This window comes from Felis catus, chromosome E3 (genome assembly GCF_018350175.1).
Source record: "Felis catus isolate Fca126 chromosome E3, F.catus_Fca126_mat1.0, whole genome shotgun sequence".
NCBI classification, from domain to species: domain Eukaryota; kingdom Metazoa; phylum Chordata; class Mammalia; order Carnivora; family Felidae; genus Felis; species Felis catus.
Window position 1 is genome coordinate 37,665,814 of NC_058383.1, and position 21,252 is coordinate 37,687,065.

Here is a 21,252-nt window from a genome sequence, read left to right on the forward strand (position 1 = left end):
CTGGAGCCTGTTTCCGATTCTGTGTCTCCCTCTCTCTCTCTGCCCCTCCCCCATTCATGCTCTGTCTCTCTCTGTCCCAAAAATAAATAAACGTTGAAAAAAAAAAAAAAAAAAACAGTTCATGAGTTTCGGCTCCGCGTCGGGCTCTGTGCTGACAGCTCAGCCTGCTTCCGATTCTGTGTCTGCCTCTCTCTCTCTGCCCCTCCCTCCCTCCCTCCCACTCTGTCTCTCTCTCAAAAATAAATAAACATTAGAAAAAAGAAAGAAGTTTCTGGGTGAGTCAGGGCTGACTGGAAGTGGAGGTCGGTCATCACAGGAGTCAACGTGGGGCTCAGCAGGGCGAGATCTGGACTCCAGGAGTGTTGACAGCTGAGGCCCATTCCTGTCCCCGGGCCAGCTGGAACCTTATGGAAAGAGTCAGGCTACCCCCAACACGCCCGCAACTCCTTGTCCAGGCTGCTTCTGGCTGCATAAAGGGGATAAAGAGCCCCGGCAGAAAGACCACTGACCTACCCCCCACCCCCCCACCAAAACAGCGGGTAGGAAGGATTAGAGTGAAGGTGAGCCAGCTTGGCTCCTGTCCAAAGCTTGTTCTGTTTTGGCCCACTCATTGAACTTGGGATTTGGCCTGGCATCTTTATTCTTCTAGGAAATGAGCTTTATTATATCTAACATTGTAGAATGCTTTTAAACGTTATCTGATGCTTAAAATACTTTGAAAGGGTTGGCAAAGGAGGTAGTATTACCTGCATTTTATAGACCAGTGGAGTTGGTGTGGGGGCGGGGGGGAGGTGTTGAGGAGCAAGGTCACACTGCTGGTTAGTGAGACACTGAAGAGCTGTCCTGACTTCTGACCACATCCAGAGACCAGTCTGGCTCTGGGTCTCCTGGCAAAGGGAAGCCCCGAGATGTTCTGGTCCAGGCTGGGAAGGCATCACGTCCATTTTCCAAGCTTGAGAATTAAGCAGACTTCCCCTCACTTCCCCCCCGCCTTGGGATAGAGGTGGGTCTGATGTCATTGTTACCCCCGCATCCAAGCCTCTGGTGGTTCTAATCTGATCTCAAGGCATCCGTCTGACTGTGACCTCGGGGAGCCACATTGCTTTGGCTCTTAGCGGGTGTCTCCATGCCTGGTGACCAGAAGTCCAGCCATAGCCCTCCCAGAGGCCAGCCTCCGGATTGCAGGGGGATTCCATGTCATTGGGTGGGGAGGTGGGGGGGTGGAGGAAGCCAGCCATCTGTCTCAGGATCCAGCCTCCATCTCTCCCTCCTTCCTTCCCTCTCCTGCCCAGCTCAGTCCCTCTGAATGGAGGAAGTATAGTCCAGTGACTCCTACAAGGATTTCTGTTCACTTCAGGAAGGGCTGATCTCTGGGAAAACTGGATTTTCCACAGGGTTTCCTGTTGGTAATTAAGTCACACTGAAGGGTTAGGACTTTGATGGTTTACTTCTTCCAAACTCATTTGCCTTTCAAATGTGAGTGCTCATCCACTTCCATGAATCCTCTGGGCATCAGCAACAAGAATGGTTGTGGGATTGTGGGTGATTTCTCTCTGTACCCCCTGAAGCAAGAATTCCTAGGAATTAAGGATGGGGAAAGGGGATGGAGTGCTTCTGTCAATTCTCTGGACTTTGTGGGTTAAAAGCAATGGTCTTGAAGTCTTAATCCTTTTTAAAGGGAGAAGGAAGAGGGTACAGTGAACAGTTGCTTATCCTGAGGCTGGCTCACCCCCTGTCCTTTCTGGGAGTTGGTGTCCTGGTGCTGGGAAAGCCCATGGACTCAGAGTTGGTGGAGTTCTGGCTTCTAGAACCAGCCCACTGCTAATTGGTTTAACCAGACCCGTGACCTTGGAGCAGTCACTCCTCAGAGTTTCAGGCTCTGGATCACAGTGAAATCAAATGGCTTGGTCTGTGAGGGGGTCCCTTTGGACTCCCAGTCCCATGGTGTCCTTGTCATTGTGTCCTGTCTCCTGGGTGAATCATTTTGGGGCCAGAGTCCAGCCAGGGACTAGCTGTCCTGGTGGGATTAACCTTGACTTCAGGAGCTTGGCCAGGAGGCCAAAGAAACCTTCCAAAGATGGCTGCCTCACTCACTGCACCCTGGTCCCCTTGTCCGGGGTAGAAGAGGTAAAGGCTAACAGAATGGCGAGAGAGAAGGCCTCAGGGTTCTGGGAGGATGTGGACACTTTCTTCTAGGGTCCTTCTCAGTGTTGGCATCTGCAAGGCTGTCTGAAGACTCATCCAAGAAGCGAAGGAACAAAGGGCCCTGAGTGGTGAGCGTTTGCTCTGTAAATAAGGTCAAGAAAAAAATGTCTAATCCTAAAAGACACCAAAAGAGGCTGCCGACCATTGGCCCGTCCAGGAGCGTTCAGAGACAAGACCTAGGACACAGAAGGGGTCGGTGTGCTGCTCTGACTCCGTTTCTGAAGGGTGCACTTGAGGCACGGCCGATGAGCTGTCTGAGTGTTGGGGCGAAGGACAGCCTGGTGAAAGACGTGGGACCGTCTGGACGCAAGACTGGTATTCCTGACTCCTGGGTACAGATGTGTCTAGGATTAGAACTGGAAAGTGATTGTCCCCCTGGGGCTTTATTACTGATGACTCATCTGCATAATTGTGTATGAGTGACAGTCAAAGGTATTTTACCTGTGTGTGACTTTGGACTCAATAGTTTCAGTTGGATGAGAAGACGTGGAGGATAACCTTGGCCAGTCCTTAGAAATGTGTGCTGAGGAGTCTTGGACAGGTGGGATTGAGTTTACCTTCTATTCCGTGGAGGCACTGAATAAATTCAGCACCTCGAGGTGGGTTCAAAACAGGTCAACTAAGCAGCATCTCGGGTTCTGACCTGCCGATCTCCGGCTTCAGCTTCAACACAGACTCCCTGATGCCTGGCACGGAGGGTTGTCACACATTAGTGCTTGTTAGAATCACCTTCTGAAACACGCAGATTCATGCTGACCCAAACCTCAGAGGTTGGGCTTCTGTGCTTGGAAAGCCCTGCAGCTCTTGGATACCACCCGCATGTGGCCCGGGAGCTCTGCTTTGTTTCTTGGCCCAAGTTCTAGCCCATCCCTGGAATGCTTGTTGGGCAAACAACTGGACTTTCCTGTGTCTGCTTTAAGAACATGAAACTCCTTTGGGAAGCGTGAAGTTCTGCGTGAAGGAAAGACACCACCCAGCTCCGTGCTGGGCACACGATGGTCAGCAAAGTCAGCAGATGCCACAGTGGGGGATCCTTGGGCTGTTGGGGAAAATGATCAAGAGGAGGCTAGTGGAGATTTTAGGGACAAGGCGAGAGAGGCAGAAGCAGTGGCTGTCACCCCCCCCCCTCCTTAGGCAGTGGGACTGAATAGCTCCCAAAAGGAGCTGCTGGCAGGAAGTAAAGGGGTGGCTGAACCCCAGTTCCTTTATCTTCCTGCACCCCCTAACCAAGTCCGTGGAACTCTAGCTTTCATGGGACATGGTTTGTAAACTACATGGGAGCAGAACAAACTCTAGACTGAGGGCCATGAACCTGGGCTCTGTCCCAATCCTACCTTTGACCTTGGGAAAGTCTCTAAAGCTCCCTGGCCAGAGCTTCCCCCTCTGCAGTTGGACGCAGCAAGGCCCTTGGTGACTCCACAGTTTTGAGTCCATGTGGAAAGTGCTTTGGAAAGGGTTAGGAACTGGGAACAATCAAGTGTTTGGTTGGTAGTAGAAAGAGGAATTGAGCCTGAGGTCCCTGCTGGGACTGTGGAGGGGGCGAGCCACCGAAAGGCTGACCACAAAGATGGCAGAGGTGGTGTCGGGAGAGAAAGCAGAACCGGTTTATGCCATGCTCTGCCCGGAGTGTGAGTGGGGCTAAGGCCTCAGGCTGTCCAGCACGCGGGCCTTCCCGTGATCTCTGGGGTGGAGCTGGGGGCTTGCTATTCATGTACTCTGACGTAAGCACCCGGGCCTGTCCAGGGGCAGGGCGGCTGCCTTGGCAGCCGCACCTACAGTACAGTACTGTGTGTCCTGGGGTAGACCAAGACTCATCTTACCAGGCTCTCAACTCATTCAGGGTATCCTGGGGCCTCTGTGCCCTCCCCCACCTCCTCCAGGGGCCCTTGGGGGCTCCAGCTAGATGCTGGAGAGATCAGGGAGGAAGGGAAGACACTGGATTTGATTTCATGGAATTACACTGAATTTAATCAGAGGCTCTTGAAGCCTTTGACTGCCTCCCAGAGGAGAGATCAGGCCCAATGGCACAGCTGCTTCCTGGGGATTGGGCTCTGGGGGCCCGATGGCATAGCTTGTTTCACGGAGGGACTTTCTGTCAGAGATGTTATTTTTAGCCTGGAAAAGAAGGTCACAGGGCATGAAGGCATCACCCTTGGTCTCTTTTGCTCCAAATTGCTTAGCAGGTCAGTGACGGCTTGGCATTAAATCATAAAACCCAGGAAGGGTGTGGATATAAATGTGTATACACACACGCACATACTTGAATTCCTGTCCGGGTCCCAGGAGTGGAGTGAAGTTCGTGGTAAGCCCCAAAGTCTGGGGTCCTCATTTCCCTTGGGATTACGTAACCGTTTTACTCTTACCAGGGACAGAAGGTGTTTTATTAGAAATTAGAAACTTATTAGAAATTTATTAGAGAATATTAGAAACACCTCAAGTGGTCAGACCCAGAGTATATTCCACCCACCATCCCCACCATCACCATTATCTCCACCATCACCATCATCACTGTCACCACCATCATCATCATCACCAACACCATCCCCGCCATCACCATCCCCACCATCATCATCACCAACACCATCACCACCATCATCATCATCAACAGTAGAAGGCAAAAGGGACCTGTGGAAAGGGCTGGAATCACCAGAGGAGGAGCCTGGATTGCTGCTGTTCCAAAGGCACATGCCAGGCCTTGGGTGACTCATCCAAATTGAAAGCCCCCCGTGGGCACACGAGTCAGGAGGGCCAGGAGCAGAAGCCTTGGGTTTAGGATTATTTGGTTTATCAGTGGTTTGCAGCTTTGGCTGCACGTTAGAATTACCAAGAAATTTTTTTATTAAAGTTCTGATGCTGGGGATACATCCTAATTCAGTCAGAACTTCTGAGGAGAGAGGAGGAGTGGTGCAAGAACTGGGTGAGTCCAATGTCCAGCCAGTGTCCAGAACCACCGGTTCAGACGCAGTTTTATCAGGTGGTGTAGACTAGTGCTTCTGGAAACCAATTGCCTGGGCATCTTGTGAAAATGCAGATTCTGATTCAGTGGGTCTGGGCCAGGGTCCCAGAGCCTGCATGTCTCCCTAGCTCCCAGGTGATGCCGGTGTTGCAGGTGCCTGGACCACACTCCGAGGCGCGGTACCCTGCTCCAGGGCCAGGCAGTCTCCTCTGAAGGTCTGTGGTTAAACGGCCTCAGCCAGTTACCAGCTGCGTGTTGGGCAAAGCATTCAGTGTCTCAGATTTCAGTCCTCTCAGCTGTAACACGGGGATAAGCGTAAGACTTGTCTTACAGAAGCAAGTGACATTAAGTACATTGAGTAAGATCAGTTCATGTTTTATTTATATAAAGTGCTTAAGCATTGCCTGGCGCCCTGAATAATTGTGCACATGTATCTCATATGAAATATATTACATGTGCCTTGCTGCTGAGAAGGACTGTCAGTCTCTTTGGGTTAAACCAAGTTCCCACCATAGATTTCTCTCCAGGGAGTCGAGGGGTCGGAGATGCAGCAAAGAATCAGGACATATAGGTATTCTGGAGGCAATGAAGGAAAATTTTAGTGACTAACCTCCAGTTCTCCCTCTCTGAGGGACCAGAAATTCTTATTGTACCCGGATGTCACCACAGACCTCTCCATAGCACTTTCTGTGGGCCAGACAGTGTCCCAGGCTTGGGGAACACAGGGAGGATTAAGCCTTGGCTCCCATAGTTCAGGAGCGGAGAGAAGGCATGTGCAGGGAGGGGTGCGAAGCGATTCTCCTGTGCACCCCTAAACATAGTTGGCGTGGAAGGCCTGGATGAGGAGTAGGTAATTCTGGGTTCCAGTCACCCAGATGGTAATCGAGGAGGTCGGCTGAGGTCATGAACGTCAAAGTGTCCTATCAGTGTAAGTGGTTCCTTTATAATTAAAGGCGTCTGAATTTCCTTCTTCTGAATTTGATAACAGGTTGCCACTGTGGGGATTAATGCGAAAATATTTGTTCCTCGACCCTGGAGACTGCCCCAGCTTTCAGGAAACAGGATGGGTGGGTACTCAGAGGCGAAAGGGGGACCCCAAGAAGTGGCTTTTCTTTGTGGGATGTAGAGATGGTAGTACTAGGCTGTCCCCAGCAGAGGTGGGATGCTGCTTCCTTCAGAAAGCATCTCTGTGAGTCAAGGGAGCCCTGGGGCTGTCTCAGCTACCCCAAGGCAAGGGGCCAGTGGCCCTTCATCTCTCTATGCCTGCAGAGTCCCCCTTCTTACACAGGTCCTGACCTGAGCGGGAGGGGTCAGAAGGGATAGGCCCAGTCCTTTCTTCTGACCCCATTTTGCACATGAATCACACTTTACTCCTGAGAGAGGTCTCCCACACTTAGAAGGCCCCTACCTCCCACTCTCCTGCTGCCTCTGTGCCCTCAGCTCTCCTGGTAAAGCCATCAGTCCTTAGAAGGGGATCCCCTCGGGAAGGGGTTGGCTAAGGCTGCTGGGAAGCTCTTGGCCCTGCCTGTTTTGGATATCTCCTCCTCCTCCTCGGGCCACGTCCCCTGTAATCTAAGGTAGCAAGGCCAGCAAATGCCTGCCCTGAAGGGGACAGAGTTGGATGTGTGACTTAATAAGGCTGAGAGCCACAAGTAATCCCCTAAGTACTTGCCGTGTAACCTGAGATGATCTGGCCCACATACACCTGTTTTCACTCCTTTGCTGATAGCAGTATAAAAAGCATGCTGGTTAATGACTCTAGGAACTGACAGGGGCAGAATGTCCATGCATCTGTCCTATCTTGGAAAGGTCTCCTGGTGAGCCTGGCTGCACGTGCCTGCTGCAAGGTTGAGGAAGGCCTGGAAGGGATCTGAGTTTCCCTCCCTGAAGCCATCGGGGACCCAGCGGAGGCTCGAAGAGTCAGGGCCAGGGTGGGGCCCTCAGGGTGGCTCAGCCATTCACTCCTCCAGGGGTGGACAGTGGTGAGAGCTGCCTTCCACGTCTTGGGAGGGAGGCAGAGAAACACTCACTCTGCTCGCCTCCAAGGGCAGTTACGAAGACCAGGAAGGTGCGTCGCCGCACGCCCCGGTCCCTGCCTTACTCCTGGAGGACAGGAGCTAGGTTGTGTTAGAGTCTTTAGAGAAGCAGAGTCAGTGCCAACCCCGTGAAACTGACCAATGGTGTTCTAATCATTTAGAACTGCAAGTTTCTGCCTCGGGTGGCACAGAAGATGTTGGCAATTTGTTGGAGAATCATTTCTCTGCTGGAGATGCAAGTCTAGAGGAGAAGGAAAGGGCGCTTTATGCGGAGGCCGCCCCTCGAGAGAAGACCCTGCTCCTTCACTCCCCGGATGGCAGGGAGGCTGAGGGCTCGGAGCAGACAGCCGCCGGGGCCCCCGCTGCTGCTGCTGCTGCTGCCGCCACCGGCCCGGGCTCTGGTCCCGAAGCCAGCCTCTCCAATGCCTCAGCCTCAAAGTCAGCTGCCCCCGGGGACCCTGCGGGGCCTGGGCAGGAAGAAGCAGGCCCACCAGGAGGGGAGGATGGGCCTGAGGAAGAGCTGGGTTTGGGAGAGGGCCCAGGACAGGAGGGGGTTCCTGGGGAGGCCGAAGGACAGACTGGGAGTAGCATGGTCCCTGAAGAGGCCAAAGAAGTCGTAGGCGACCACGCCGAGCAGGGGACAGCAGTAGGGACCGCACAGCTTGAAGGCTCGGGGGGCATAGAGGTCAAGGAGGCCCATGCCCCAGAGACACAGCAGGACGACAGTCCAGGGCCTGATCAGGAGCCAAAGGTGCCAGACGGAACCTTGGACCTGGACACAGAAACTGAGGAGGGGGCCGAGGACCACGGGGAGCCCACCCTCACCCTGGCCTCGGAGACCGGCAGTGCACCGAGCTTTGAGGCGGAGGGCACCCAGGAGGCACAGCACCCTGAGGCCCAGGCACCAGGGCTAACTGAGGAGGGCCTGGATGTCTCCTCTGAAGAGGAGAGTGGTGACCACAGCGGAGATGAGGAAGGAGAAGGCGCTGTGTCCGAAGAATCCGAGGAGGACAGTGGTGACGGGGCTAGTTCAGAAGAAGAAGAGGAAGAAAAAGAAGAAGAACAAGAACAAGAAGAACAAGAAGAAGGGGGCACCCTGGAGGAAGCCGGGGAACCCCAGGAAGCAGCAGCAACCGCAAGCCCTGGGGACGAGGGGACCCAACTGATCTCAGAGGAATCAAATACAGGGCCTGAGGGGGACGAGACAGAGGAACCCGACGAGGGGCCTCAGGGTAGGGGGTTCCCGGAATTGGCAGACATATGTGTGGTGGGACAGGGCGCGGCAGGGGAACCCCCCAGTCAGCTCCAGGTTTGCTGGATGGAGGCTTGGCCCACCGGGTACCTACGGGCTGCTCCTTAGCCACTAAGCCCTGTTCAGAGGGACCAGTGGGAGGCCGCACAGTGGAGGGGCCAAAGGAACCTGGTCACTTGGGAGTTGGGCCCTCAGGAGCCTCCCTGCACTTAAACGGGGACCAGTGCAGGTCCCCTGAAGGACAGGTGATGTAGTGGCAGGATTTGAGGCCCTGTCACAGCAAGCTGGTGGAGACAGGTGCAGGTAGGGTGTGGTTGGGAGCCCCCTGGGGTCTCCCCTTGAAGGCTAGGCCAGGTCCGGTGGGGTGAACGGAGACCAGGGTCAGGATGGTGATAAGAAATCTCAGGCTGGGGGTGACACTGATGTCGTGCAGATGCTCACCTGGAAAAGCAGCAGCCTCCCCACTCATAATGGGGAGTGGGGAGCAGGGGAAGGAGGCATAGCACAGCCCACAAGTCGCATGGAAAGATGCTGGCCTGGACGAGAGCCCAGCTGGCTTTCAGGGTGGAGGTGTGGGGCCCGGCCCTCGCTTTCCAGCATGGCTTCCCCACAGTTTGCCCTGTGGGATTTAGTTTCCGCGCTGCTTGTCAGGTGCTCGCGCACTCCCTAAGCCAGCAGGCGCCACCCCACCCCCACCCCCCACTGCTTTTCCCACCTCCCCTCTGTGCTGCCCAGGCTGATCCCTGCGGAGAATCCCACTCCCGAGCTGCTGCGTGAGGCACATGGATGCTTCTCTGCTCCCTTCCCTTGTGGAACCGGTCTCCCTGTGCCCCTCACGCCCATGTCCATCCCACCCAGCACAAAGGCTGTGATATCAGAGGCCCACGGCATGGGCATCCCTCCCTGGGAGCCTGCAGGCAGTCACGGGCATCTCCCGCTTGGGCAAGAAGCAACGGTGCCCCCTACCCACCCCCGCCCCCAGAACTCCCAGGCAGAGCTGCTCCTGCCCATGCCCCACCGAAGCCTGTGTGAGGCTGATAAAATTCTCATTTCATCAGGGCAGTTATTCGCTTAGAGCCCAGCCCTGACTTCCAGTGCTCTTAGGGTGACAGGCAGACTCCTATAAACCACTCCTGTCTCCTGTCCTCGTCTTCACCCAATTCAGTCCTCACAGTGGGCTCTTGGGGAGGTTTTCCAATGCCCCCTCTGAGACCTCATAGGCACCCTTCTTAGCCCCTCACAGCTTCTGGGCTCTTTCCTGCCGTAGCCACATCACAGACTATAATTATTACCTTAGCTTTCGAGAGGATTTCTCCCTGTGTCTCCATCGGACCGCAGGAAAACTCCCCTAGGGCAGGGGCTTTGTTTTGGGCACCACCGCATCCCCAGCATGAAGCTCAGTGCCTGACCCTTGGTTGGTGCTCAGTCAGTATTTGTGGAAAGTCCCTCCTAGAGCCAGAACCCTGTTCAGTTGAACTTGGCGAGCCTTCCCGCAGCACTTCCTTATGCCCTTTCAAGTCTTCCAGGGGCTTAGAGCCCTGCTCCTAGCTTCGCCCTAACTCTGCTCTCTGCTTCTCTCCCCAGAAGAGGTGGAGGATGTGAGTGAAGAAGTCCCGATGAGGGACCGCTCCCACATCGAGAAAACTCTGATGCTGAATGAGGACAAGCCTGTTGATGATTACTCTGGTAACCAGAGGAAGGATCTGGACCTGGGGCTGGGCAGCTACATAACCAGTGGCCAGGCAGAGCCTCAGGGGCTGGGCTCCGAGGCCAGCGGCTACCCAGGCCTGAGAGCCCTGGACATGGGGGGGCTTCATGGAAGATGCTCTGAGAGCAGCATCCAAGGCTGGGGTGGGGGCTGTGGATTGGCAGGGAGGAGAAAAGGCGATCCACACAGAGGGGCCACTGCAAGGGTAGGGGACCGATCCCAGTGTTGTCATCTGGTACCCTGTGCCAGTCTTCATGCTGTGGCCGGGGAGGCTTGTGATTTTTACAGTTTTTGAGGCTCTTTTATTTCTGGGATTTCATCCTCATAGTAACCCAAGACTTTCAGTGGGGCTTACTGCCTCCTACTAACTGATGAGCTAGCTGGGGCTCAGAGCAGCCACGGTTTGCACAGGGCACATGGTTGGACGGGAGCAGAGGGAGGGGAGGGTCAGGTTTTCTAGACCTAGCTTCTCCTTCTGTGCCTCACATCATGTGGGCTCCCAGTTTTGCCCTGGAGGGAGAAGAAGATTAGGTTAAAACAATTCCAGGAGGTTCTGAGGGTGGGAAGCGCATGCCTTTTGGTTAAAGATTTCTGAGGGTTGGGATGTGGACCAGGTTCCTCCAGGGATGCTAATAGATGGCATGGTGAGGCTGCCAGTGGGGTCCCTGCTCCCCACCAGCCTGGGGAGGAGCTGCCCTGGGGAGTGAGCCGAACCCTCTCCCTTCTCCCTCTCCCTTCACCCTTCTCTGCTCCCAGTGGTGCTGCAGCGGCTTCGGAAGATCTACCATTCGTCCATCAAGCCCTTGGAGCAGTCTTACAAATACAACGAGCTTCGGCAGCACGAGATCACAGGTACCCCTCGTGTCTGATGTCCATCCACACTCCCCACGCCCTCTGGAGCTGTGTGAGTGGTGGGCGTGAGGACACGGGGAGTTGAACTCTGCTGAATTCTCTGATGCCCTGGCCACAAGATCATCCTTCCCCTGCAAGATCGCCCCAACCTGCACAGGGTTTTGTGGAGATCACTCCTTTTGCAAGCGTTCACGCTTCAGTGGCACGGATGTGGTTTCCAAGGACAGTGATGCCCATTTCCATCCCTCCCTTGCCGAAGGGCCCACGACAGCTCCCTGACTGCTAAGGGATCATGTATTAAGCCCCCTAATTGGCCTGCAATCCTTCCCTTCTCCTTATGGCTCCTTCAGTTGGTTTTCCTTGTGTCTAGATTCTTAAAAAAAATTTTTTTTAACATTTATTTATTTTTGAGAGACAGAGATAGAGCATGAGTGGGGGAAGGGCAGAGAGAGAGGGAGACAGAATCCACAGCAGGCTCCAAGCTCTGAGCTGACAGTACAGAGCCCGACACGGGGCATGAACCCACGAACTGTGAGGTCATGACCTGAGCTGAAGTCGGTCGCTTAACTGACTGAGCCACCCAGGCACCCCTAGATTCTTTTAAACATCGATTTTCAGAACAATAAACACAAGGTATACTTGTCCCCGTAAAAAATGAATAACCAAATAGTGAAAAACAAGTACAAATGGAAAAATAAAAATCTCTGGGGCGCCCGGGTGTCTTAGTCGGTTAAGTGTCCCACTTGAGCTCAGATCATCATCTCACAGTTTGTGAGCTCGAGCCCCGCATCACGCTGTCTGCTGTCAGCACAGAGCCTGCTTGGGATCCTCTGTCTCTCTCTCTCTGCTCCTCCCCCCTCTCAAAAATAAATAAATAAATAAATATGAAAAAGAAAAATCCCTTTCTTTATTTCTAGTTTCTCCACTTCACTTGCAGACACTCCCACTGTTACAGTTTCCTACAGATACTTCCAGACCAGACATTTGCTCTGTGCACGAGCACATACAAGTGTGTCCTTCTCTGTTAGTTTGACACGATGGTATCACATCACACAGTCGTGTGTGTGCAGCCCCACTTTTCTCTTGAGCCTCTGCACGCACCACACAAGATGGGCACTGTTCTACTGATGGACCACGGGGTGTTTGCCATGTTCCATTTTTATTGTTTTTAATTATTACTTTTTAATTTCTTTTTTGAGGGTGAGAGAATGTGAGCAGGGCGTACAGAGGGAGGAAGAAGGAAAGAGAATTTCAAGCGGGCTCCATGTCTAGTGCGGAGCTCTACGCGGGGCTCGATCTCACAACCCTGAGATCATGACCTGAGCCGAAATCGAGCCAGACGCTCAATAGACTGAACCGTCCAGGTGCCCCGCCATTTTTAAAAACGTTACAAACACTACTATGATCGTTACATATTCCACGCAAATGTATCTGTGGAAAATATTTTAAAAAGTGGGACGTGAGTTAAGCATTCCCTAAGAGTTGTCCCTAAGTTGCCTTAGGTGGTGCCAGGCTGAGGCCACAGTAAGGTGTATGAGAGCTCTCGTCCTCCTGCAGCCACGCCCTTTTGGGGAGTCAATCCTCTGAAAGTTTTCACAGTGGTGTTGCCATATCATCTCATGTGATGTGCCTGATGGCTATAAAGTGGGTTGGGTATTTAGGATGTACATTATTCCTGCTTCAGGAACAGGAATAATGGGACCTGGTGCCCAGAGAGATGCTGGGTACCCAGGATCACACGGCTGGAACCAGGAGCCCGGACTGTCTACTTCTTCTCCGAGAGAAGGCTGTTTCGTGACTCCCCGACTGCCTCTTGCAAGCCTAAGAGCAGACCATCCTCTCGGGCTTCACAGGGGCTGTGTGAGGTGGCAGTCTCCTGTGGCTCTCCTGTCCTCTGCGCTTGACTTCTCCCGCAGCCCCAGACCCAGCGGCTTGGCCCAGGAGGCTGCTGGGCGGCAGGGGAAGGGCGCTCTGCAGGGAGGGCGTTCCGGGCTCCGGATGCCACTTTCTGGGCTTGGCTTCTCTCTCCTCACCTCCCCCAGTGCTGGGGACTCCACCGCAGTGCCTTGGGGCCGCCTCTGAGTCTCACCTGTGGCCTCCTGCAGATGCCAGTAACGCCCCCTGCTGCAGACAGCCGAAACAGCAGCCCCCGGAGAGCCTGCTGCTTGGTCTCCTGGGCCTGGGTCTCCTGGGCCTGCTTGGTCTCCTGGGCTCTCGGCCAGGCGCTGGAAGGTCCAGTTCCCTTTCTGACTCCTGGGCCTGGGCAAAAGACACTTCGTGTAGGATCTCTGTGGCTATAACTGGGGACTCCTGCCACCCCTCAGCCTGCCTCTCCCTCCCTGTCCTCAAGCCAGGGGTTGACACCCAGAGACGTGAACATGTATTTGCAGGCACGGAGGAATGGGGCAGGGCCATGGTATCAATTTCAGGCAATTATACGTGTGCCTGCCACTTACGAGATGCCGTCGTGGTCTTCTGGGACTTAGTTTCACCTTACAGAAAGAAAACCAGCACAGTAAGAAGCGAGGTGCTGAACAAGAGGAATACTGTACTCCTGTTTGTATATAAAAAAAGAGGAATGTGATATCTGCTAATATTGCTTCTTCCGTATGCATTAAAATACCTGAAAGGTGGGGCACCAGGGTGGCTCAGTCCGTTAGTGTCTGACTTCAACTCAGGTCATGATCTCACGGTTCGTGGGTTCAGACCCCACATCGGGGTCTGTGCTGACAGTTCAGAGCCTGGAGCCTGCTTCAGATTCTGTGTCTCCCTCTCTCTCTGCCCTCTCTGCCAGGTGTCATGGCCTAGGCAGATTGGGGACAGGTATACTTCTGATTTTTTTTTTTTTAATTAAAAAAATTTTTTTTAGAGAGAGAGAGAGTATGTGTGTGTGAGTAGGGGAGAGGGGCAGAGGGAGAGAGAGAATCCCAAGCAGTCTCCACGCTCAGTGCAGAGCTCAATGCCGGGATCACGACCTGAGCCAAAATCTAGAGTTGGATGCCCAACCAGTTGAGCCACCCAGGCGCCCCTATACTTCTGATTTTTGAAGCAAGAAATTAAATACTGTACATCAAAACAGAAAAAAAAAATAAATGAAAAAAAAAAAAGAGTTCCTACCGTTTGGGGCCTCTGTGCCAGGCTCAGGGAGACAAAGAGGTCTGGAGAATTTGAGGTATAAACTAGGCAGGGCTGGCCCTCCGTGCCGTGGCTCAGAGACGAGCTGCAAGAGTGGAGAGCTGCAAGGGAGTGGCCAGTGACCACATCCCTTCTGCCCCCCCGGTTTTGGAAGGTCTGGAGGAATCTGCCTTCTCTTCCTAGGGACCCCAACTGGCAGGGCCCAGGCAGTGTGTGCTTCCCCACACTGCCGAGAACCCAAGAATTGCCTACTCAGTGCTTGGTCTTGGGACCTGGCAAATATTTCGTGGTCTCTAGAGGCTAATTTGAGACTGGTCTTGAGCCCAGTGTTGGGCCGAGCCTGAGGTAGGATGTCAGGGGGCCCCCATCCAGGCTGTCTAAGATCGTGTGAGTCTCTTTCCTGTCTCTCTGTTTTTTCTGTTACCAATCCAGATAGCAGAGTTTTAACCCCTCGCCGTGGGGTAGCTCTTTTCTCCCCTTCTTAGGAAGGGGATGTAAATCCAGATGTAAATCAGGAGGCCTCACCCAGAGTGAGCTCTGAGTCAGTATCTGTTGATGTCACTTAGCTCCTGCTTCTGGTGCCGCTGTGCAAAGGATCTGTGTAAGGCCAGCATCGTGTCTTCTGGTTTTAACTGGGTGATCGCACTTACATAGCGAGAGGCGAGCCGCCGATTGCCACCCCCTGTCTTGTCCAATGTGGAAATCTGTAACTCATTCAGATGGACCGTGTGATGCTGTGTGACGCCCTGTGTCACTCCCGTAGGAAGAAACTTCATTAGTCACTTCCATTTCTAATTCCTGCTGCCTACAGATGGGGAGATTACTTCCAAGCCAATGGTGCTGTTCCTGGGACCGTGGAGCGTTGGCAAATCCACCATGATAAACTACCTCCTTGGGTTGGAAAACACTCGCTACCAGCTCTATACAGGTAATAGTGAGAGACTTTTTTGTGTGTTTGTTGGTATCTCAATGTCCTGTGTAAAAGCACTAGGAAACATTCATATGTGTCTTCAATATAATTATGAAAATTACACCCAAGAACCCAGCAGCTACAGTCCATGTTCACAGCAGCATTTTTCACAATGGCCAAGAGGTGGAAACAACCCACCTCTTGCGATGGATGAATGCATAAACAAAAGGGCTATCCATATAATGGAGTTTGGAGTATTATTCAGTCTTAAGAAGGAATGCATTTCTGGAACATGCTACAAGATGCATGAATCTTGAGGACACTATATATTAAGTGAAATAAGCCAGACACAAAAGGACAAATATCCTATGATTCCACTTATGAGATGCCTTGAGTCCTCAATTCATAGAGACAGGGTAGAGTAGAGGTTACCAGGGGCTGGGAGAGGGGAACGAATGGGGACACTTTCAGTTTGGGAGATGGATGGTGATGAGGGCTGCACAACACCATGAATGTATTTCACGCCTCTGAACTGTCCACCTGAAAATGGTTCACATGGTAAATTGTGTTATGTATATTTTGCCACAATTGGAAAAAGAAATAGGATCCTGCTTAGCAAATGTAGTATCCAGTTCTCATGGCAAACCCTCCCTGGAACCCCTTGCTTACCCACTTACTTTGTAGTAGGGTCTCTTTCCCAGAGAGGACGGCCTTCCTACTAACCTCATGCCCATGCTTGCAGGTGCTGAGCCCACCACCTCTGAGTTCACGGTCCTCATGCACGGGCCCAAGCTGAAAACCATCGAGGGTATTGTCATGGCTGCTGATAGTGCCCGGTCCTTCTCCCCCCTTGAGAAATTTGGCCAGAATTTCCTGGAGAAGCTGATTGGCATCGAGGTTCCCCACAAACTTCTGGAGCGGGTCACTTTTGTGGATACACCAGGCATCATCGAGAACCGCAAGCAGCAAGAAAGAGGTAATTAGGCACTTGTGTTTGAACAGTGCGAACTTTGTCTTAGAAAGCTGTTGGGCAGTGGGTGGTAGGCAGACAGGGGAGAGGAAGCGTGGCCAGCATTGTCCAACACTAAGGGGTGTAGTCTTTGCTGCCAGTCCCTTCTGGTTGTCACCATGGTTCCACTTAGGTGTGGAGTACCATGTTCTTTTACCTCCCCGAGGGCTGATTAGTTTGGAGGCAATCCATATTTTCCCAAAGGGTGGGCTGGTCACCTCTGTAAGTAGCTCCTTGAGGTCCATGCTGGGGCTGAGCTGTCTTGGGGAGGCTCAGACTTTCCCGAGGGATCAAGGGCCTGGATTACTTGGATCCCAGTCCAGGTGTACTTGACCTCTGGCTAACTTGGGTCTGGTTTGAACCTGACCTTAAACTCTTCCTGGTCCAGTGTTGCTTTACAGGCCTGCTTCACATAAGCCTGTGTCAGACCTCCCAAGTTCTACCTGCCTTCCAGTGGGAGGGGAGTGCCACTTGGGGCCCAGCAGGCGCTGGGTTACAACACAGGCCACCGAGGATCGCCATGACACAGGGCTGAGTCATATGAGATGAGTCATAGCAGGGCATTTGTAGGACTGTATGACCAGAGGGTGGATCTCAGTTTATAACTCTCATTTTGGTTTTATTGCTGTTTTATTACTAGTAATAATATTATCACTAATCATTATAATAGTAAATTAACCTTTATTCTATTATGCATCAGATAATTTTATGCATTATTGGCTGATTGTTGTAGAAAAATTAAAAGACAGGTATTCCTGGTCTCCCCATTTTGGAAAGAAGAAGTTGAAGGAATTAAAATATATCAAGCACCTCCTATGACATAGGCAGTTTTAGTTAGGTGCTTTGCTTTATTTGTAACATGATAATCTTTATATCAACTTAGGTATTCTTATTCTTCTTTTCATTTTGTAGCTAAAATGCTAAAGCCTAGAAGCATTTGTTACCCTGGTCTGGCTAGTGGCAGAGCTCAAATTCCAGTCCTGGTCTTAGGCTGTCCTTGGTTGAGGGTTGACAAGGCCCAGGAGATACGTAATTAATTCTTTCAGTCTTCGGAGACCTAGAATATCCCTAGTGCCGTGACTTCCTTCAACCCAGGCAATGCTTTGGTTCTGGAAGGGGGGGGGGGCGTGGGGTGGGGGGGTTAGGGTGAGCCTGCTCTGCTTGACTTCTTGCTCCCCCCTCCCAAGGTTACCCCTTCAACGACGTGTGCCAGTGGTTCATCGACAGGGCAGACCTCATCTTTGTTGTCTTTGACCCAACCAAGCTGGATGTGGGTCTGGAGCTGGAGATGCTCTTTCGCCAACTGAAGGGGCGCGAATCCCAGATAAGGATCATCCTGAACAAGGCCGACAACCTGGCCACACAGATGCTCATGCGGGTCTATGGGGCCCTCTTCTGGAGCTTGGCCCCGCTCATCAACGTCACAGAGCCCCCTCGGGTTTACGTCAGCTCCTTCTGGCCACAAGACTACAAGCCCGACACCTACCGGGACCTGTTCCTCAAGGAAGAGATCTCACTCCTGGAAGACCTGAACCAGGTGATCGAGAACAGGTTGGAGAACAAGATCGCCTTCATCCGCCAGCATGCCATCCGGGTCCGCATTCATGCCCTCCTGGTGGACCGCTATCTGCAGACTTACAAGGACAAAATGACCTTCTTCAGTGACGGAGAACTGGTCTTTAAGGACATTGTGGAAGACCCTGACAAATTCTACATCTTCAAGACCATCCTGGCAAAGACCAATGTCAGCAAGTTTGACCTTCCCAACCGCGAGGCCTATAAGGACTTCTTTGGTATCAACCCCATCTCCAGTTTCAAGCTGTTGTCTCAGCAGTGCTCCTACATGGGGGGCTGTTTTCTGGAGAAGATTGAGCGGGCCATCACACAGGAGCTCCCCAGCCTCCTGGGAAGCCTGGGGCTGGGGAAGAATCCCAGTGCTCTCAACTGTGACAAAACAGGGTGTGGCGAGACCCCAAAGAATCGCTATAAGAAACACTAGGTCGCCGTGTTGCCATTCTTGGGTTCCTGTTGGTGGCTGAGCTTGTGTCCTAACTGTCTGAGAAGTCCTGGTTAATTAACCCTTTGAGCCACACTGATGAGAATCACTACGTGTTGGAGATTTGGGAGTTCGTTGAGGCCAGTGGTGGGGGAGGGTGTGGGTCGAGGGAGGAGAGGAAACTGTGAATTATAGTGTCTTGTTGCTTCAGTGAGGGGCCTGAGTGAGGCCCCGCCGGCTTTTCCTGGGTCTTATCGCAGAGGACAGAGAGCAGCTATTCTAGTGTATACTGAGGTGATGAGTGTCAAGCTAAACTCAGCTGAAATTCCTTTTTCCCCTATAAGCTGGGAAAAGAGAGAAGACTTGGTTTCTGTAGGGCTCAGGTCCCTTGTAGCTTCCTTCCACACAGTCTCCTGCTTGTCCTCCAACCCCCGTCTGCCTTCTCAACTTGGGTTGACTTCAACAGGGGACAGTCTTTGGGTCTGAATCCACCTGGGTGTTGAGCCTCCACCATCCCCCCCACCCCACCCCCATCCCCAGGCCCTCTTCCCTGTTTCCTCGAGGGGTGGGAGGGAATGGTTTAGGATACCAGAATGCTGAGAGAGAACAGGAGTCCCCAGGCTGGAAGAAGGTTCTGCCTCCCCCATGCCATTTCTCCCAAGCAGTCTTCTAGGCCAGCTGGGAATCTCGGTTCCTTTATCAGCCCCGACAGGAGGCCGAGTGTTCCATGGATTCAGGTCATTTACTTCTTGGAAGTGACTTCAGTAAAAATACTGGAAGGGCTCAGAGGGTTAATCGGTTTGCAGTGTGTCTTTGTCTATTGCATGTCTTGGAAAACTCAGACCCCAAAGGCGTTGGGTTTCAGAGGGGACGATGGAGACCTTGCTCCTTTTCATCAGGGTCTTCTCTGGGCAGCCCATCTCCGCCCCCCAAATGTAGGAGGAGGCAGTTTCCACAACTTCTCTGCAGAAGAGTCGTTCCCTCTTGATTTTCATGCCATGGTTTTTCCTTCTCCCTCTTCTCCACGCCCTGATGCACAACATTCAAAACTCCGAGCGATTTCCACGAGTTCAGAACTGGCGCCAGCCACTCCGTGTCGGCGGCAATCAAGGCTTGACGTGCGGTTTTCCACCTGAACTTGATACTGATACCCACGCGCCACAGGGAAGCCAGGGCCTTCAAGAACCGATGAGTGTGAATATGTGTGTACCGCATTGTGCAAGAGAGATTCTGAGATCGCAGACGCCAGAGGCCGTGGAGAAGGAATGTGTCGTGAGGGTCCTGCCTGGCTGGTGTGCCACCTCGGCCATCTCGGAGGGCGGCAGGGGATGGAGGGAAGGAGCCTTTTGACAAAAAGCAGGTGGCTGACCAGTTTGCACAAATCCAGGAGACCCTGCCCAGGGCTGCCCGGAGGGGCTCCTTCTGCCCTAGTGAGCCAGCGTCCCCTGGGAGCGAGTTATCCGGGGGACTTCCCCAGGAGGCCTGGGTCAGGGCCCCCCTGACCAGGAAGTCACCTTGGACCAGAAGGAAAGCGAGTGAAGATGAAGGCAGAGAGGAAGCACTCTGGGGGCGAGGCAGTGGAAACACATGGGTGATTAGACTAGGTCCGTGTGGAGAATTCGGAATCCCTGCTTAGGATTATTAACGCTCTGATGCATGCTGCAGCGGACGCTGCTTCTCTGGCTTTGTGCAGGACCTGGAACCTTCCACAGGACAACGGAGGCCCCCCAAACCTCCAGGACATTGTTTCCAAGGACAGAGCCAAGCAGAGAAACAGGGCCCTGCCGGGGCATCCAAGGAGCCTGGTGAGCAGGGCCTGAAAAGCTGCATTTCTTCTCATTACAAATCACCACTCGCCTTATCTCGCTGTCATGTACCCTCCCCACAGTCCGCCTTCCCCTCTTGCTCCTGATGCCCCTGATGCCCTTGAGCTGCTCTCGGCGTATCTGTCTTTCTCAGTGCAGTTGAGGACGTGAACAGGGCAGAAGTGTACAGGCATTGTCACGGCGGCTGATGTCACCATTGCTTTGGGGAAGCAGGTGGAAGGAGGCTGATACATTCATATGGCATCTGTATTTTGCGGGGGGGGGACATGATTGGTGTGATCTTCTCTCTTTTCGTCCCATCCATTTTCCTTTTCTTACCCCCATTCCCCTGCTCACTCATTGACCCACCTTTTCTCATGCAGCCTGCAGGCTGGTCAGTTGGTCCCCCTGGGCTGTCAGGGCTGTTTGGTCCCCACTCTGTGGATGTGGATTTCAAGCAGGATTCTGACTGTCTTTTGGGGTGGGGAGGAAGGGTTGGGAACTGGGGGTAAATTTAGGATCCAGAGATTCCCCTAAGAGGAGTATCTGTTAAGTATTTGTGCCTGAACAGTTGCTGTCTCTCTCCAAAGTGGAACCTTTCCAGGGTTCTTTCCATTCTGATTTAATCAGGGAGGAAGTCTCAATAAAGTTCCAATCTCTCTGTAACACCGTGTGCTTTCTGATCGCCTCCGACCAGCTTGCTCTCTTTATCTCTCTCTTATCTAGTAGTGGATCGGGTTCGTATTAAGACTTCATTGTTTTTCAGGCAGTTTCAGGTTCACAGCAAAACTGAGAGGAGGGTAGGGATACACCCTCCGCCCCCACCCCGTCCCGGGGCCTCCACCCACGCACAGCCTCCCCCATTAGCAACCCCCACCCCCAGAGTGGGACATTTGTCCAACCTAGTCACCCAGAGTCCACAGTTGACATTAGGCTTCGCTCCTGGTGGTGTGCATTGCTTGTGTTTGGACAAATGTATCATGACATGTGTCCGTTGTTGTAGAAGGAAATGAAACGCAGAGTATTTTCACTGCCCTAAAGATCCTCTGTGCTCCACCTGTTCCTCCCTCCCGTCTCTTCCCAAACCTGGGTACTAATTGGTAAGTTTCTTTTTTTTTAATGTTTATTTCTTTTTGAGAGAGAAAGAGAGAAAGACAGAGACATTGAGCATGGGAGGGGCAGAGAGAGAGGGGGACAGAGGATCCGAAACAGCCTATGTGTTGACAGCAGGGCTCGAACCCATGAACTGTGAGATCATGACCTGAGCCAAAGTTGGATGCTAAACTGACTAAGCCACCCAGGCGCCCTCATTTTTAAGTTTCTTAGGGATAAACTGACAATCCATGAATTGCCCACTCTTGTTTTAGACGTCCCCGGTGCCTTCTTCC

General features: G+C 52.8%; 1 protein-coding gene and 1 long non-coding RNA gene across 7 annotated transcripts in view; one reads left to right on the top strand and one right to left on the bottom strand.

Annotated features, from left to right (window-relative positions):
• Positions 1 to 20,530, top strand: part of SRL (sarcalumenin) — a 47,161-nt gene extending 26,631 nt beyond the window's left edge. For 2 of the 6 annotated variants that reach the window (XM_019821035.3, XM_003998911.6), the window contains exons 2-6: positions 10,034 to 10,135; positions 10,914 to 11,009; positions 14,956 to 15,072; positions 15,797 to 16,030; positions 17,251 to 20,530. In XM_019821035.3, coding sequence (XP_019676594.1) covers positions 10,066 to 10,135; positions 10,914 to 11,009; positions 14,956 to 15,072; positions 15,797 to 16,030; positions 17,251 to 18,062 — 1,329 coding nt within the window. In that variant the 5' untranslated portion in view covers positions 10,034 to 10,065 and the 3' untranslated portion in view covers positions 18,063 to 20,530. Of the gene's footprint in view, positions 1 to 6,209; positions 6,229 to 7,358; positions 8,430 to 10,033; positions 10,136 to 10,913; positions 11,010 to 14,955; positions 15,073 to 15,796; positions 16,031 to 17,250 lie in introns of those variants that run through there. The other 4 variants (XM_023246219.2, XM_006942393.5, XM_006942392.5 and 1 more) reach the window with 4 other exon arrangements.
• On the bottom strand, positions 11,840 to 14,956 carry LOC123382509. The gene is made up of 3 exons (XR_006590970.1): positions 14,127 to 14,956; positions 13,466 to 13,563; positions 11,840 to 13,268 (listed from the first exon to the last, which is right to left on the bottom strand). It is a non-coding gene; the product is annotated as an uncharacterized LOC123382509 (long non-coding RNA).
• Positions 20,531 to 21,252: the final 722 nt, after the last annotated feature.